General features: G+C 47.5%; 4 protein-coding genes across 4 annotated transcripts; all 4 read left to right on the top strand.

Moving 5' to 3' along the window:
* Nucleotides 1–5091: 5091 nt before the first annotated feature.
* Pmar_PMAR006020 (hypothetical protein) lies at nucleotides 5092–5301 on the top strand (the record flags this gene model as incomplete). Its single annotated transcript, XM_002774393.1, has 1 exon — nucleotides 5092–5301. A coding segment is annotated over one exon (210 nt), but the record flags the coding sequence as incomplete, so codon positions are not given.
* A 286-nt stretch (nucleotides 5302–5587) lies between these two features.
* Pmar_PMAR006019 (conserved hypothetical protein) lies at nucleotides 5588–6990 on the top strand (the record flags this gene model as incomplete). The annotated part of the gene is made up of 6 exons (XM_002774392.1): nucleotides 5588–5658; nucleotides 5706–5808; nucleotides 6201–6395; nucleotides 6455–6613; nucleotides 6667–6795; nucleotides 6845–6990. The coding sequence occupies 6 exons, from the start codon at nucleotides 5588–5590 to the stop codon at nucleotides 6920–6922; spliced, it is 735 nt and encodes a 244-aa protein (XP_002774438.1). The 3' UTR covers nucleotides 6923–6990.
* Nucleotides 6991–7676: 686 nt separating this feature from the next.
* On the top strand, nucleotides 7677–12034 carry Pmar_PMAR006018 (eukaryotic translation initiation factor 4A, putative; the record flags this gene model as incomplete). The annotated part of the gene is made up of 14 exons (XM_002774391.1): nucleotides 7677–7796; nucleotides 7873–7997; nucleotides 8657–8796; nucleotides 8860–8912; nucleotides 8958–9075; nucleotides 9165–9330; nucleotides 9377–9586; nucleotides 9630–9802; nucleotides 9855–9974; nucleotides 10024–10150; nucleotides 10442–10760; nucleotides 11508–11655; nucleotides 11701–11757; nucleotides 11802–12034. 14 exons carry the CDS (start codon nucleotides 7677–7679, stop codon nucleotides 12032–12034), a joined length of 2109 nt encoding a protein of 702 aa, XP_002774437.1.
* A 1062-nt stretch (nucleotides 12035–13096) lies between these two features.
* On the top strand, nucleotides 13097–16837 carry Pmar_PMAR006017 (P-type ATPase, putative; the record flags this gene model as incomplete). The annotated part of the gene is made up of 3 exons (XM_002774390.1): nucleotides 13097–14018; nucleotides 14069–14192; nucleotides 14392–16837. The coding sequence occupies 3 exons, from the start codon at nucleotides 13097–13099 to the stop codon at nucleotides 16835–16837; spliced, it is 3492 nt and encodes a 1163-aa protein (XP_002774436.1).
* Between the last annotated feature and the right edge of the window lie 241 nt (nucleotides 16838–17078).

The raw sequence follows: 17078 nt of genomic DNA, 5'->3' as shown, positions 1-17078 counted from the left end.
TTTTACCACACTGGATAGTAAGCGCTGATGAAAATGTATCACTCGAATCACTCAAACAGTGCCTCTTTGTTGGAGAGTGGAGATTCTATAAGTCTACGTCTGGGCGTTGCTGTAGGGTGTATTGGGAATCGAAATGACAAGAGATCAGGCCAGCGCGTTATGACAATTTTTCACCAGCATTTTCTTCTGACTGTGAGAGTCCTCGCTCTATAAGGAGTGGGCTCGGGTCGTTCAAGAGGGGTTCAATTCGATATTAGTACTTGGGAGCTCTCTTTGAGGGGAGAGCATTGTGAGGCACGTGTTTAGAAGTGTCTTGATAATTATAAAACACCGTCATCATCATCGGCAGCAGCAGCAGTCGAGGAAAGTGAGGAACGACGGTGTGATGATGAGGGCCCTGCTGAGGGGTTGGCAGAGATATGTAGCCCGGAGGAGAATCCTGTGGAGAAATAGGTGGGTAATTTCGTGGCGCGTGACGCTGGTTGTGGTATGTTGAATCCGCAGAATTGTGGTATCGGCTCGGGCAAGGTTCCGATTAAAAGAGGATATCCTGTCATTATGGTATGCTTATAGCCACAGTCAGACTATGTGTGAGCTGAGGAGAAGAAGGAAGAACTTTGCAGATGAGGTCAGTCCTGGGCAACGCTGTGATGTATGTTCCCTTTCATCAGCTCAGCTCAGCAGTTTCCTCATTAGTTATAGTAGTTATATATGCATCATGTTAGAAGTGCACAGAAGTCAGCAAGAATTTCCCAGAATCACCATAGTGTCGCCAACACATGTGGTTGACCACCAAGTGCAAATTTCACCACACTGGTACTGGGTTCCATAAAGAGATGTTGATTTTGGTCATCATCCTCTTTTATGAAGTGATATATTCGATTGGCTCGCGCCTACTAGGTGCTCACTGAGTGGTCATTGTTGTTGTATCAGATGTCTGCTAGAAGGCGATATTTGGTGGTATCGGCGACATTCTCAGCCTGGGTATCAGCAGTATATCAAAGCCGTATGAATACCCTCAGAGCTCATCGTGCCCATGCCCACCATCGAAGAACCCTTCTCGGCAGGAGTGTTGCTGCCCTACACTTGTGAGTGGCTCGCTCTCACTGTGGCTTGGGCGTATTAGGTCTTTAGTTGGAGCCAGTGTTGGAGTAGGAATATATGTTTGCTTTTCTCAGCTGAGCTCGGGAGTTTCCTCATTGATCATAAGAGGATAGAAATGTCCGAAAAGTAACCATAATTTCCTCAAAAAATCCATCTCATCACCAACACATGTGGTTGACCATGTGCATATTTCCCACACTACATAATGAGAATACCGAGGCGCAGGTACTCTACCCGGCGAAATCGCCTTCGGGGTTTGTATGAGAGCTTGAGACGACTGCATTCAAGTCGTGTTCATCAAAATTTCTACAGCTTCTGGCGTGATGCCACTCGACGTCTTGTGTGGACGAGGACCCGAGCCTTGGAACTCCATCGCAGAATTAGGTTAAAGCGCGGGCTTCGAGCATTACAGAGGAGAGTCTGTTTGGTTCGAGAGCGGGAAGAGGTCAAGCAGAAGGTGATATGTGCAAAAGCGCGCGCCCTGGTGATCGATTGGAGAGTATGGACGAGGGAAAGGCTTGATAAGCGGCTTGTAAGGGCTGTGTTGAGGCGGGCGTTTTCGGGGTGGCGAGATTACACCAAGAAGAGGAGCACGGCAGAAGACGGAGGTGTGGTATTGAAATTACGAGTGTCTTTCCAGCTCAGACGACGGGCGTGTTTAGCGTGGATGGCTGTAACTAGAAATGAGCTCTTGGCGAGACGAGCTGCTGGTGAGAGGCTAGAGAGGATGGTGTGGAGGAGATGGACGCAATGGGTGAGGCAATCTTGCATTCTTACGGCCTTCTCTACGTGGAGGAGGGCCGTCATGAATGTGCCTAGGGAAGCTGATCGGGTGAGGTTACGGAGGAGCTTCAAGGGTTGGGTATTGCGGTGTACGGACATGAGGAGGACGGCTAGGAATGGGAAGGAGTGTCGGGAGATGCACGTCGCTGTGTTGAGCTTGAGGGTGTTGTTGGTGTGGTATCGCCTGGGTCTGTTGTGGCAGGGCGCGCGGCGGTTTGCGGAGGTGTATGCGAAGAGGAGGTCGCTGAATGGTTGGAGAGAAATGAGGAAATTAGGGAAAGCGGAGCGGAGACGGCAGAGGAAAATTCATAGGAAATTTGCTGATAGAATCATCAGGGTGAATTTTTATTCATGGCATGATCTTTGTCGCGTGCGTGATTTAATGAGGCTGAAGGAGTTCCGGTTGAAACGACGTTGTATCGATCACCTGATCGATTTCGTCGTGGACAAGCAGTTTTGGCGGGCTCGTAAGAGGGAGGCTGGAAGGCGTTATGATGAGGCCTTGCTGAGTCGTAGCTTGGAAGGCTTTCAACAGTGTGTTGAGCGCCATCGGTTGGGACGCTACGAGGCGTGTCTTAGGCTCAGGCAGGGTTTGCTGAGGAAATGGTGGTTGAGATGGATGTACGAGGGAAGGCCTGTATTAAGGCAGGAGAATGGTCGGTGGGCATTGGCTGTGAAGTGCTACTCAGGGGGGTTGGTGAGGAGGGGATGGCGAGGATTGGTGGGTGAGAGGAGTAGGAGGAGAGATGGTAAGAGTAGGGTGAGGGAGGCTCGAGTGGTGGTCATGCGCTTGAGAGCTGTACGGAGGCTGTCGGATTGGAGGAGCTCTACGGAGAGGAGGAAACAACAGTGGGAGGTAACACAGTTGGGTTTCCATCCATTGAGTTCACCTGTGATATGAAAAATGCGAAGTGGAAAACACAAAACAGTAAATAGCAGAGCAGGTGAGCAGTGAGTAACGCGTTAAACGCGTTATGTACGTGAAATGGGGTGGTTTAGTTTGCGGAGAATCCTCGGTTTTCATGTGGCCTACTACGCCACTTGACGTAAAACGGGTCGTGAAACTCCACTCCAGTGTACGCAGGCTTAGGCGCCGAGCCAAATACCAAGGCCCAGCATGTAACCGTATATAAGCTCTTTGAGATCATTCATTGAAGCTATGAGACTGTCCTGGGATTTTACTCATCTCCTCTGGGTTAGCTTTCGCTGACTACATCTTATAGAGGTTCGGCGTTGTTAGATATGGCAGTGCAAGGCCTTAGCGGTATCCAGTGTGAGAGATGGGAGTCTGCTTCGCTCCGCCTACCGATTTTGGGCGGTCGACTGTATGCGGTATGCTTCCCTGAAGCGTAGAGTGCGTGCCGTAGCAATGCGATATTACCTCTTATTGCAATGGAGGAGGTGGAGGGCTGGAGTATCGATGGCGATTGTACAGAGAAGGAGCGTGGAGGAGAAGGCGGCACTCCATCGTATGGTGGCGATGGCGAGGTTGGTGGGGAAGGGAGGGGGCCTCGAGGGGAACTCATTTTGAATTTTCAACATGGCTAGGAACACATTTTTTGAACAGTTCTCGATGTAAATGTCTCATCATATTAGGAACATTTTATTCATTGTTATCAAACCCTGAGAAACGATATCAAGGCTAGAGGGGTCCCGGGGAAGGGGGGCGGGGCATTCGGACGGTTTGAGCTGAGGAGTGTTTATGTGATTTTGGTTATTCTCTCGCACAAGGCCTACATAAAGGCAGCTTGGGAAAACATGCACATGGTCAACTACATGTGAGGGCGACAATATGAAAATTTTGAGGAAGTTTTTGGAAGTTTTCGTTGGTTTCTGGACATTTCTACCCGGGGTCGTTTATAAACTCCCACAGTTAGTGGGAAAGCTTCTGAACTCAGCTGAGGAAGCGAACATATATTCCAACATTGCGTGGCAGAGCGGCGTTGGAAGATGCAAAAATTGTGATTTTTCCGATGAGAATTGTTTACATCTTTGAAAATCGCCACTTACGGCGGTTCCCCGGACGGCGTGTTGCTTTTGGTTGGTTTTCTCCACTTCGTTATTTTTGGGCGAGCGAGATTGACATGGGTTCTTGACGGTGTTTTCAGGGTCTTCGACACTTTGAGGGTGGCAGTGGAGGAGAGTTTAATCAGCCGATATAATAATTCTAAGGCGCTCTTCTACTGGGCTGACGGTCTTTGTAGAAATGTGTGGGAGCAATGGGTGAGTAGCGCGCGCCCGCGTGATCGATTTACGAAGTAGTGCATAGATGTCGTATGTCGATCATCGTCGTTATACGGGTGTGCTGCGACATCGAGCCTGGGAATTACTCTGTTTCAATCTCCTGAGGAAGGCCTTGGAAGGCTTGCAGGCTCGAATGGAATACCGAAAAGTTCACCGAGGTGTGGTACGGCGCTTGGAGGCTATTATGGAGGTAGGCTTGGTAGGCGGTCATTTTCGGACATGTTTTGTATCTTCTTCGCTGCAACCTAAGATACTCCTTACAGGTTAATCTGAGAAGGAGGTACCTCTTCCAGTGGAAGAAACGTCTTACTTTTGAGCAAAATTTGCAGTCCTGTTTGGAGGTTGCCATCCAAGACGGACACCGACGACTTCAGCGCCGCTACCTCATAGATTGGCACGGGACTACGCGTCAACTCCTGGTGCTACGGCGGTTAGTGGAGAGTCTTCAGAGGTGCCTCTTGAGGTCGGGCATGGGGAGAATCGTTGTTGTGATGGAGGCAGTCAAGAGGCGACAGGTGAGTAGCTACAGTGGGCGCCGATTTGATATGCAAATGTGAAAAATCAGCGTTTTCTCCTGAGATTAGTGATGATCGCTCTGAAATTTATAAGTAGTGGTAGAATAACTTGTCGTAGCTCTAACAGAAACTGCTGTAGTATAATTGACTTTGAAGATTCACCATTACAATGTCACCATCACTACTTTGATTCATATCTTGCTGCCTGCCGTTGATGATAGTCGACTCGGGGACCCGTTGTGAAGGGGAAGAGCAGTGTTGGAGGAATATATGCTCGCTTTCTTGAGTTGAGCTCATTGAAAGGTCACATACGAATTCGTGTAGGAGTGCACAGAAACCAATAATACAAAATTTTCACTAACACATGTGGTTGACCATATGCATATTTTTCCAGAATGGGTATCAGTTCATGAAGAAAACGTGTTGGTTAAATTGATCTTTTCAGGAGAGCCTCGCGATACTTGTGGTGGCACGATGGAGGAAGTTCATTTGTCGTAAAAGGAAAATGATGGAAGATGCTCTCAGCGCCGGGCTGGAGACCAGTAGAATGGAAATTATGGTTCGAGCGGAGCGGGAAAAGGAGATATGGACACGGCTCGGAGAGATCAGGGCGGAGATAACGAAAATGAAAATTCAAAGTGTTGCTGGTGGTTGATCATCATCAGCTTTCTGCTTTTCTTGAGTTGTTGAGTTTGATAGTAGTATGGAAAGGGACATGGGCTTCTGGTGGTAACAGGAAGGGTAGTGGGAAGGAGTATGCTGTTGAAATGACTGTTTCTTTGGTTCGGGTGAACGTGTTTGTTTTTCATCAGCTGAGCTCAGTAGTTTTAACAAGTTTGGAGTAGAAAAATTTTCACATTGTGATCAACGAACGTAGTTGAGCATATGTATGTTTTTCAACGCTGGTGCTGCAATAAACAGTTTTTCACGTTGTTGCCCCCATGTCTTTCGGACGAGATGAGAGTATCGAGACGATAGAGAGGCAAGGACAAGAGATCATGCGGTTGAGGAAGTATTGCCTCCCGATGGGAACTATCGTGGATGTATTGTGTATTTCAGGGAAGTGGCGACCCTACGCTATCGAGAAGCTCGTCGGCGTCCGGTAGGGGATGTGGCACTGGCTGGAGACGAGGATGATGAACATTCCATTGGCCGTCACAGAGTGAGCAGTCTCCCCTTATTGGGTCCGTTGTGGTATTACTGAATTTTGATGTGATAATATTTGTTAACTATATCGTGTCTATCGATACTACTAGGAGGTATTCGTCGTACTATTTCACGGTAGAAGTATGACTATGATCTATGTTATTATTTTCTATGACAATGTCATTCAGCGACTCTCTTGTGGTTGGAATTAGTAGTGGTAGTAGTTGTGATTTCATTGAAATCAGTAATAGTAGTAGTTGTAATTTCATTGAAATCAGTAATAGTAGTAGTTGTGATTTCATCGAAATCAGTAATAGTAGTAGTAGTTGTGATTTCATAGAAATCAGTAATAGTAGTAGTTGGAATTTCACTGCTTAGATTTAGTGGGTGAGTGAATATTATCGTCAGGTGATGGACGGTAGTTACCACAGTTATCGTGACAGGATATTATGGCTATTGGGACTACTATTATTACAGTCATTATCATCATTCGTATTATCCTCCTATAGTACTCTTCTCACGACTCATCCCGTCATCATCTACTTCCTCACTATGCTGGTTGGTGCTGGTGGCAATGCTGGCAGCCAAAGTGCAGTGTTGGTGGTAATTCATCAGTTAACGTGCTGCCTCCACAGAGGAAGAGATGCTCCCCTTGTCGTCAGGTACGTCGGTTAGCTCTCGGACAACAGGACAGCTTATCGATAGGGAGATCAGTGACTCGAGAGATCGGCATGGCGATGGGCATGGCCGTCGTATTGGGTGTTGTCAGTGCCGTGAGAACGCTTATTGTACCTATCAACGATGGTGAACAAGTCACAGTTGTGAGTTCGAGGAAAGATGGTATACAATTATTATCGCACAGTATTGGTTTCAGATTGAATCAATTGCCATCTCTATTTCTATGATGACGATTGTGCTCTCGTCGATCCTTCTCGGTACCCTCCTCCCACTGTTGTTGCATCGTCTTGGCTCGGACCCAGCTCACGCTGGTGCTGCTATACAAGTGAGTGATTTTGAAAATTTGCGGATGTTATGGTAGTGTTGTTTTGTAGGTTTTGATGGACATTTTGGGAGTCCTGTTGACTTGTTCGATATGCGATTTCCTACTCCTCAAGGGACGAGTTTTTTGATTGATAATATCTGATAGGCGACAATGCAGCATATCTCTCCGCTGTTGATAACAGAGTTTACTTCCTCAACACGTAACGGTTGTGCTTAGTAGCGCCGCGGTGGGGACGTTGTCAGTTAAGCCTGAGGCCTGGGTGATCGTTGTCTTGTACAGGATGTAATCATTCAGTTCTTGTAGTAGGCAATGTTATTTATCGAACCGACAATATGATTCACGCACTGCGTGCATTCATTATACATACATTTTAGCGTATGTGGACAGGTGACACCTGGCTGTCGTGTGAGGCTCAAGGCGAGTGTGTCGGTTCTTCATCATCATCATCGCCATCCTTTTCGCGGCTGTGGTATTCGTCAACCCAACGACTGGTATAAGTTAGATGCAATCCTGAGAGCACAGCCGGGAATTCTGGGGAAGTGTTTTAAACATCTCCGTTGACTCTTCGGGGGACTTCATAGGAAAATTCCGTTCGGTTGCGAAATATCCGTTACGAATTTCATACACTGACTCGTTCAACAAATCCGTGTATAAAATTCGTAAGAAATTTTGTTGAGTTCATATAATAGCATTGCTCTTTACTATGGGTAGCTGTAGGTTTACAAAGCGATTGAGAGCTCAGGTGTATTTCATCTCCGACGTTTGAGGTTAGATGATTTAACGAGTATGATGGTAGATAGAATCTCTAGATTTCATCAACCATTGTTCCCTAATGATTGAAAGTAAGCAGAGTTTAGCGGCTCTTCCTGAGCTTCTTCGTCATGACCCAAGAAGTAGTGGATCTCAGCAGTGATGATGATGGACGCGTTGCTGTTGCCGCCTTGGAAGAGGAGTTGGACTCAGTCGAGAGGCAAATTGAGGAGTTGCGTGTCACCAGAGATGTAAGCTACAGACGCCGAAACATAGTTTTTCTGCCTAGCCGTATTGATGGTATATCGTAGATATATTGGTCTTCAGATTCTCCGAAGTAAGCTGGCAAGACTACGGTCCAAGTTGGGCAGTTCGCCGTCTCCAACGTCCTCATCGGTATGGGCTGACACTGGTTTCTCATGGGATTCCAGTTTACGTGATGCGGCCTGGCGGTAGGCTAGTGGACTTTGGTTACTACAATGATGAAAACTATCGCTCTACTGTGGTGCACGTCAGTGTGGGAAAATATGCACATATTTCGCAATTGTCAAATTTTATCTGATTTGTCGTTTTTATTGCATATTGGATTTTCATATGTAGTTGAGCATGTGCATATTTTCCCTCACTGGTGCACATATTCTAACCCTCGAGCCATCAGTGTTGTAATATATGTAATCGCTTTCCTCAGCTGACTCTAGAAGTTTCCTCACTAATTATAGGAGTTCATATACAAAGTAGGGTAGAAATGTCCATGAACCAACAAGAATTTTGCAAAATTTCCTCAGAATTTCCATATTGTCACCAACATATGTGGTCGACCATGCGCAGAACGAGGGCCGATCGCACAGTACTCTGTTTCGGCAATCATTTGCAGTGTTGGAGGAGTGTATGCGCGGTTTCCCTCAGCTAAGCTCGGAAGTTTTCTCGTTAATTATAGAATTTCCCCCACTACGTTGTCAAAACTTACGGAAGACTCTGGGTAGGAGTGTATAAAAAATCCAAGATGAATTTTCCATGATTTCCTCATTCTTGGTGTAGTTGACCATGTGCATATTATTTCAAACTCGTCATTTGAATATCGCTATCTCCCTTCAACAAGTGTGCCGAACAGGTACTTTGGTGTGAAGCAATTCCGTGACCACCAACTGAGTATTCTCAACGCCATACTAAGCGGGTCGGACGCCGTATTGGTATCCCCTACAGGCAGCGGGAAGAGTCTAGTGTATCAGCTACCAGCAGTTCTTATGGGTGGTGAGCACTGTGCTATTCAGTGGTAGGGCGCAGACTTACTACCCTCAGCTACCCAAGCTAAAGAGAAGCGACTTACTGTAGTGGTCTCCCCTCTGATCTCGCTCATGCATGACCAGGTGAGTTGCCGAGATTACTATATAGGCGGTCCGGACTGGTATCAGGTTTCATCGTTGTTGGCTGTCGGTGTCGCTGCGCGATTGCTGAGCGCGCAGGAGCCGAGACAAAGGCAAACAGCAATACGGAAAGAATTAAAGGAAAAACACGTTGATGTACCGCAAAGTTTGTCGGAAATAGTTGTGAAGCATCTTTCCATCGATCCCTCCCACGTGGCATTCGTCCGCGCCTTGTATGTGATTCACCTCAGATAGTTTTCGTAACGCCGGAGAGAATCGCGAAAAGTGCCCAGTTCATGAACCTTCTTGGTCGCCTCCACGAAGCGAAGAGTATTGGCTTGATCGCTGTAGATGAGAGTCACTGTATTTCACAGTGGGGTCACGATTTTCGCCAGGACTATCTGAAGTTAGGGATGCTGCGGTAGTGGCAGCAGCATACGTGATGATGATGCTTAGTAAATGTTCAGAAAACACTTCCCTGGAGTACCAATAGTCGCTACAACAGCCACGGCAACTCCGCAAGTTGTTGAGGATATATGCGGTAGACTAGATCTGGATCGGTCGCGCACTAACGTTAAGCGAGCTCCTTGCGATCGACCCAACATTTTCTATGGCGTCCTTTATAAACCCAGAGATAAAGCGAAAGCGGTGGAGCAACTGTTGGCGACTGTGACGAAGTAGCCAGCAGTGTTTAGGACTTCAATTTCCACTTGCTGTCAGGTTGTGTGCTTCTTGTTCGCCTGCTGATTCGAATGGTATTGTATATTGTCTGAGTAGAAAAGAAACTGAGGATGTGTGTGCGAGTCTGAACCACGCCGGTATCCCTGCTGTGTGGTATCATGGCGAGCTCGGGACCGACAGTCGGGCGGCGGTTCACAAGTCGTGGATGTCCGGTAAGCCCATGATCACTCGACATGGCCAGTGGCGTGAATTAGCCCAAGTCAGGTGAGAGCAAAGTAATCGTCGCTACGGTCGCCTTTGGTATGGGTGTACATCACGACAGTGTCCGCTGGGTTATACATTTCTCGGTGCCTCCTAGTATACAACATTATCAGCAGGAATCCGGTATGAGCCTATCCAACGTCTCGGAGGATGTACCTACTCCTTGTGCCAGGCCGTTGTGGTCGCGATGGTAGACCAGCGATCTCAATACTGATGGCCTCGCCATTCGACATATGTCGTCAGAGTGTGATGGTTTATTGGAAGCCTAATGCCCTTCAGGAGCTCTATGTAATGGCCGAGTACGCCTTCTCGACGACTCGGTGTAGAAGAGGGTATCTTGCGGCTCATATGGGGGATGCTGAATGCCCATCTTGTGATGGTTATTGTGATGTCTGCAACAACGAGAGCTCCGCTCCGCCTAGAAAAAGTCTCAAGCAATGTCCGAGCGAAGACAAGATCGTTAGAGAGGTTTTTTATCAGCTCGATGAGGCAGCTGCGAGAGGGGAAAAGTTGACGTTGTTGAAACTGAGCGAAAAATGCCGGAAAAATCTCCACTGCGAAATCGAAGAAGTGGCAGTTGCTATCATTAGCCTTCTCAAGTCGAGTCACTTAAGGGAGACTTTCGATGCTACTGCATACTCTGTCAATTCCTATATCGAAAAGCGAAGAACGTCCTCACCGCGGTCCATTTGGGAGTTCACTCATCGAGAAATCGAGAGTAGCATGTCCCGAGTTTTCGATAGTCCGACGCCACAAGTGGAACTAAATGTGAACGAAGAAAAGTTGCGGATTGTTGAGAGGAAGCTGAACCATGGACGGCTTGAGATCGCTGCGACTGTTGATAAAGATATGCCTCCGCAGAAGATTCTTTCTGACCAGGAAATTCAGGAGCTGCGGAAATACGATGGAGTAGGGGATCCCTTGGAAGCAGTTCGGAGAGCAATTCGTGTCCCGAGGCGGTTCGATCTCTACGGCAAAAGAGTCGCTTCTTATTTGGTGTGTGAGTAGAGGAAAATGCGTTTCCTTGTCTGTTCCTGGAACTGTTTTGTTATGTGCTTGTGGGATGGTCGTAACTATGGTTTATTACTCGACAAAAGTGACTGTACGACCGAGGCTTCTCTCGAACGAGAGGAGCTAGTGACGTTAGCTCACCAATTCGTCTCGCTCGAGTTCATATCACGATTGTCGGAGGAGGAAGTCGAGTTACTTTATGCTGAGGTGGATGGTTACTCATCACGGAGTTGACGGTAGAAGGAGACCCCGTCACCACAAGGCACTGAGAACTGTCTACCTCCTAGCGAGGAGAATTATAATACGTCCCTGACGTTATGTCCCTGATACCCCTTGAGAATCGTTCGGGTGCATATTGCGCTCAATGATGCTTCTATTATACGAGTGTCAGTGATGGCGCAATTTGTAGATGAATGACATTGTTTGATAGGTTATCATTTGAATGCATTATGATGATCTGTGCTATCATCATTTCCATCATCATGGAGGCGTCCGCCCACAGCTGGGTATTTAATTTGATAGGAGACATCAGAAGCGGTCATCCTAGGATGGGCCCAAACGTGCACGGCAATCCCGACCATTATTATGCGGTGAGTAAATCAGAATCTTAAATCGTTATCTACGTGAAGCCTCTCTGTTGTGTAGCGCCCGATGTGCCCGAAGTCATCCCTAAGTCAGTGCCAGAATCTGCCCCCGCCATATAAGGCTTTTGACGAAAGCTCTCTACGACCATGTAGACGGGCTGGCTCGCTTGGTGCTTCCAATACAAACGACCGTGCAGAAGTTACTCGAGGTGAGACCTCCGTATGATCGAGTATTGGAGCTGGTTCACATTCAGGGCAAAAACTACATATCTCCTGGATGGGCAACGGGCACACTAACTCCGTCTCTGACGGTAGGCCGTGGTTTCTCATAGTCGCCATCATCTCTAGGTGTCAGGGACATGCATCGTGTTCAAGATGGCTCCATACAGTTCTGATCCTTCATGGGAAGACTTCACCCCGCTAGAGGACTGCCTACCATTTTATAACAAACATGTTACTAAGGACACCACTTCTGCTGATATTATTATACCTAGTAACGTTGAGCCTGGGCCCTACACCATCCTTTACATGTGGTCCAAGTTCGCAGGCGTTTATTATGCCACTTGTTCAGACATTATCGTACACTAGTCATTACTACATGATACCACCACCATTGCGCTTCCCTTACAGCTTTCCCTGTTGTCCAGATGGTCAGTACTTTTCGTCCTATTTTCTTTCCGAAAATAGGACTTCCTTTTACGTGGTATTGGCTACGTCCACGAGTACGATGGTGATTATCTGTAGATTATTGACATAGTGTTATGGATGCAGTAGATTCTTTCCCCTTTGCTTGATAGCAATATAGCTATCGTTTATCGAATTTAATATTTTGGAGGATGTTGAGTCTTTATCAACTTTCGGCGGGGTTCTGAAACGCTATCTTCTCTCAATTCCTCAGTACTAGAGGATGATGATGATGATGATGATGATGATGATGAATGTCATTGGGTAACATCAGGCCTAGTCAGAAGGACGATCGAATGAGGGATGGTTTCTGGCAAGTTTGGTCATCCATTCGCTCTGGAGGCCAGATGTTAGTCAACGGTCGAAAAACCTGAATGCTAACAAAGTTTTGAGACTGCAATTCACCATTTTCATGTTTCGTTTCTAGTGAGGGCTAATACGAAGTTGACGGGGAATGCCTGGTCCATCATCCCTAGCGGCCTTCTTAGTTCCAGGCCAGTTGGGGGTAACCTCCGAATAACAAGACTGTGCTATGCATGCGAGAACTATATGGCAGTCGCACGCAAATGGTGTGCTTTAGTTTATCAATATTTCCGCATCATCTGACGGAAAATGGAATTCGGAGCAATCGCTGCCATAATTTGGACTTGTGCCCTTTGCGGTCTGCTCCTCATATCTGCGATATTTTTGATCTATCGCTCTGTTCAAGCCCCTCGATACATCAAGTCTAAATCGTCCGCTTGCCGTCGTCTATCATTTGAGAGCCCCGACGAAGTTGAGAGGTTCTTCATCCAGACTGGCTACAAGAAAACCATGATGGGAACCGTCATTCTCTATGCTTGGCTTCTTCTCCTTATCCTAGCATACCTTTGCATCATCATCTTCGTCTCATTTTCGTATTTTCCTGAACTCCTCTCAGACTGGCAAACTGACTGGAACGGAGTTGTTATACCAGCAATATACTCAATGGTCGTTTTTCACGTACTGGCTGCCGTGCTATCTAAATTCTATCACTCTCTCGTTACGCTGTTCATGTTGCCCGAGCCACATCTTAGTGAGGCTACGAATGTGGTTATTGAGGAGGCGGTACCTCTCGCGGAGGACTCTAAGGATATGATAGATCCAGGAATGGCTTCTGATGAGGACGTGCCGGTCTTCAGTCGTCACATATCGGCCCTTTGGGACAGACTACGTGCACGCTTCAGGAGCGCCACCCGCAAGACGATCGTTGAAGTTGAATACGATAAACTGCTCGGCGTTAAGTGTTACGAGTATATGTGCGTTAGATATGTATTTGATACTGACGTTGGTCGGTTCCGTCCTGTTGGCATGGGAGAATGGACAGCTTCTGAGATGCATCACCGGCTGAGGACTGGTGGTTTAAGTCACGAGGAGGCCACACTTGAGTTGGAGGAAACGGGTCCGAACGAGATCAGAGTGCGAGTCCCCGGGATCATTGAGAGCCTGGCTTCGGAGTTCAGCGATGTTCTCTACATACTGCAGTCTATTGCGGCCTGGACATACATCGTGTATACGACGTGGAACATTGGAATAATATGGCTCGGCATGACTCTGATTGCGGGGATCTATCGGGCCTTGTTCATCGTAAGGAGGGGTCAGAAGAAGATCGCTACCTTGGCGAAGTTAGAGACACGGGTGCAAGCTCTGAGATCAGGCAAGTGGATTGAAATTGGCTCCCATGGTGTGGTCCTCGGCGACTTACTCAAAGTGGAGGAACGTGAACCTCTCCCTTGTGACGGAGTGGTCGTGGAGGGTTCTATAATCGTCAATGAGTCCATGCTCACTGGTGAGCCCATGCCCATACAGAAATTCTCTGTGGATGACATTGAAGATGTTGAAATCACCAAGAAGAACAAGGCCTATGCAGGTGAGATCTCAGAGGCTCTCTCCATGTGATGCTTCTGGAATTTCTCATAGGCACTATGTGTATGCAGTCAACTGGCCCGCACGATGGTCGTGCCATTTTGCTGGCAACCGGTGTCGGAGCTCTCACGACGAAGGGACAACTCATTCGTATGGTACTTTCCCCACAATCTGTCAGGTAGACTCTACCGAGCTGACTTTCCTGTGTCAAACGCTTGTGCTATATATAGGACTATCCACGATAGGACATAGTCAACTGCTTTGAGCGTATCTCAGTGTCTTCGGGCACATACATTGTGTAATGCCGAGTGTGCATTGTCATGGAACTAATGATAGCTTGAATGGTTTTGTTCATTCATATTGGTATTCTTTTCTAGGTTCAAGTACACTGATCAGCTTCCAATTATCTACAGTATGCTAGCTCTGTATGCTGTACTCATCATCATTCTGTTCATGACCACGACAAGTCTGGGTTCCTGGGTGGTCACCGTATTGGAAATTCTGAGTGCTATTGCTCAGACGATGAACCCCATGTTGCCCGTCTCTATCGTCATGGGCCAGTCAGTGGCGGCCTTCAGACTCGAGCAGCATCATCAGATATCATGTCTCCAACCGGGGAGGATTCCTGTTGCTGGCAAGATCTCAACGATGGTGTTCGACAAGACCGGCACCATCACGAAGGACGGTATGGACTTCGCGGCGGTGGTGGCCGTGGACCCTTCGAGTAGAACCTTCCTCAGCAAGGTGCAGTTTGAGCCGGATTTGCCTCCTCTCGATGAGAGAAACAAACGTGTGATTTCTGAGCGCGTCCCTCTGAAGATGCAATACGGCCTCGCTTGCTGCCACACTGTGACTACTCTCCGTGATGGAACATTTGTTGGTAACCACGTTGAAGTGTCGATGCTCACTATGACTGGATGGTCTCTCCCGAAGCCGGAGAGCTCAGATGATATCATAACTTCACCGAATGGGGAGCATAAACTCAAGGTCTTGAAGAAACTTGAGTTCGACCACAACAGAATGACATCCGGGATTGTCGTCAGAGATCTGTCAACGGATGAGGTTATTGTCGTCATAAAGGGCTCGTATGAACGTGTGGCCGCCTTGTCGTTGCCCGACACACTCCCCAAAGACTATGTTGAAGTCTCTGAGGGATGTGCTTCTGATAATTTCTACACCTTGGCAATGGCGACTAAGACTTTGGACGGCTCTTTCACGGACGAGCAAATCACAGCGGCCAAGAGGGACTCTTTTGAATTCGACCTTTCCATGTGCGGACTGCTTCTCTTCCGCAATGAGATGAAGCCCGACTCCCCAGCTGCCATTGAGGCCTTGACCGCCGGCAACATTCGCAACGTTATGTGCACTGGCGATAATGTCTTCACTGGTATCGCTATTGCCAAGGAATGTGGTATAATTGGGAAAGGCAAAAATGGACGACTTTTAATAGGAGACTATGATGAGGAGATGGATGAGCTCCTTTGGGTTGACACTGAGACGAACGAGCCCTGCTGTGATGTGGAGGCCGGGGTAGACCAACTGGCAGTAACAGGATCTGCGTGGAAGTATTTGGCTAGGAACTCTGATGAGCTCGATAAGCTTTGGAAAGATATTTTGGTGTTCGCCCGTATGAAGCCTGAGGACAAGGTGAACGTGACGAAGTATCTTCAATCTCGTAAGCTGGTTGTTGGTATGTGCGGTGATGGTGGTAATGACTGTGGTGCTCTCCGTGCTGCTCATGCTGGCATGGCTTTATCTGAGGCGGAGGCATCTATGGTATCACCATTCAGTTCAGGTCGTGATGGTCGCTCCCTTTTCACAGTTGTTGATATGATTCGTGAAGGTCGTGCGTGTCTTGCCACCAACATCGCGACTTACTCTTTCTTCATCGTATATGCGTTCATTCTCACTACTTCTCGAATTGTCGGTACTATCATAGGGAATCAAGTGCCAGGGGAATGGTTCTGGATATCGCAAGATGTCCTTATCAGCGTCATCATGGTGTGGACGATGACTCTCTCGGGTCCGGCGGCAAAACTCGGCGACTATCGCCCTAGTGGGTCTCTCCTTGGTTGGAGAACCATCCTGATGTGTACTGTCCCTATCATCACTTTTTTCCTCACCCAAATTGTGGCATTTGCTCTCCTGTGGTCACCTTCTAACAGTGAGTGGTATAGCCGTGTCAACACTCTGGACCTCCAAGTGCCGCCACAAGAGTGGGCGAAAAAAGGTGACAATTATGATATGCCCGTCCAAGTTATCCTCTTGCTTACGACACTCAGCACACATGCCTACGTTTCCTCATATGGAGGAGCTTTCAGAAGGAGTGTACTCAGGAACTGGGCTCTGAATGTGATGTACATAATCGTCAACGTCTTGCTCTTCAGTCTACTTTGGGTTCAGCCAGGAGATCTCTCCTGTGTGTTCCGCATCAACTGCGACACAGGTGCCTCTCTTGAAACAGCTGGTCTGCCTATCATCGAACAATACTCAGTGGGATCGGTTGGTGGTTGTTTCCTGGGCCCCCAGATCCATAAATATCAACAAGCAGTTCCTGAGCTTAGCAGTTGGTCTCCGCTACCCCAGGATGACTGCCGTCCTACCGGTCCGGGTTCCGATGTCGCTTTGCAGCGCTATCCTTGGGATTCTCCAGCGATCTCCACGCTGGGATATTCTGGGCCCAACAATGTCTATCCAGTGTCATTCCGGGTTGTTATGACGGTAATCCTAGTTTTTTACATCATGATTCAACACGTGATGTTTGGTTTCGGGTTCTCTGGCTCGTATTGGAGGAAGTTGTTGACTAGATTCGGAGCTGTGTAGGGACTTGATGCTGTTCGAGAGCTTGAACTGTTATCATTTTCGTCCGTAACTGTTATAGTCTCATCCATGCCACTTGAACAATTACTGTATTTCTTTTGAGTATTCTCACGTTTCAATTATCGACATATTTTATAACCTTCGTATGGAATGCGAGCGTGAGTAGTCTGCTCTTGGTGTTGTTATCAGAGCCCTAAAGCCCATTCAGTAGTACTCGTTTCTATGAGCATATAAAATGTGTTGG

The sequence above is a fragment of the Perkinsus marinus genome (assembly GCF_000006405.1).
Source record: "Perkinsus marinus ATCC 50983 genomic scaffold scf_1104296958234, whole genome shotgun sequence".
NCBI lineage: Eukaryota > Perkinsozoa > Perkinsida > Perkinsidae > Perkinsus > Perkinsus marinus.
This window is presented reverse-complemented; position numbering and strand designations above follow the sequence as displayed.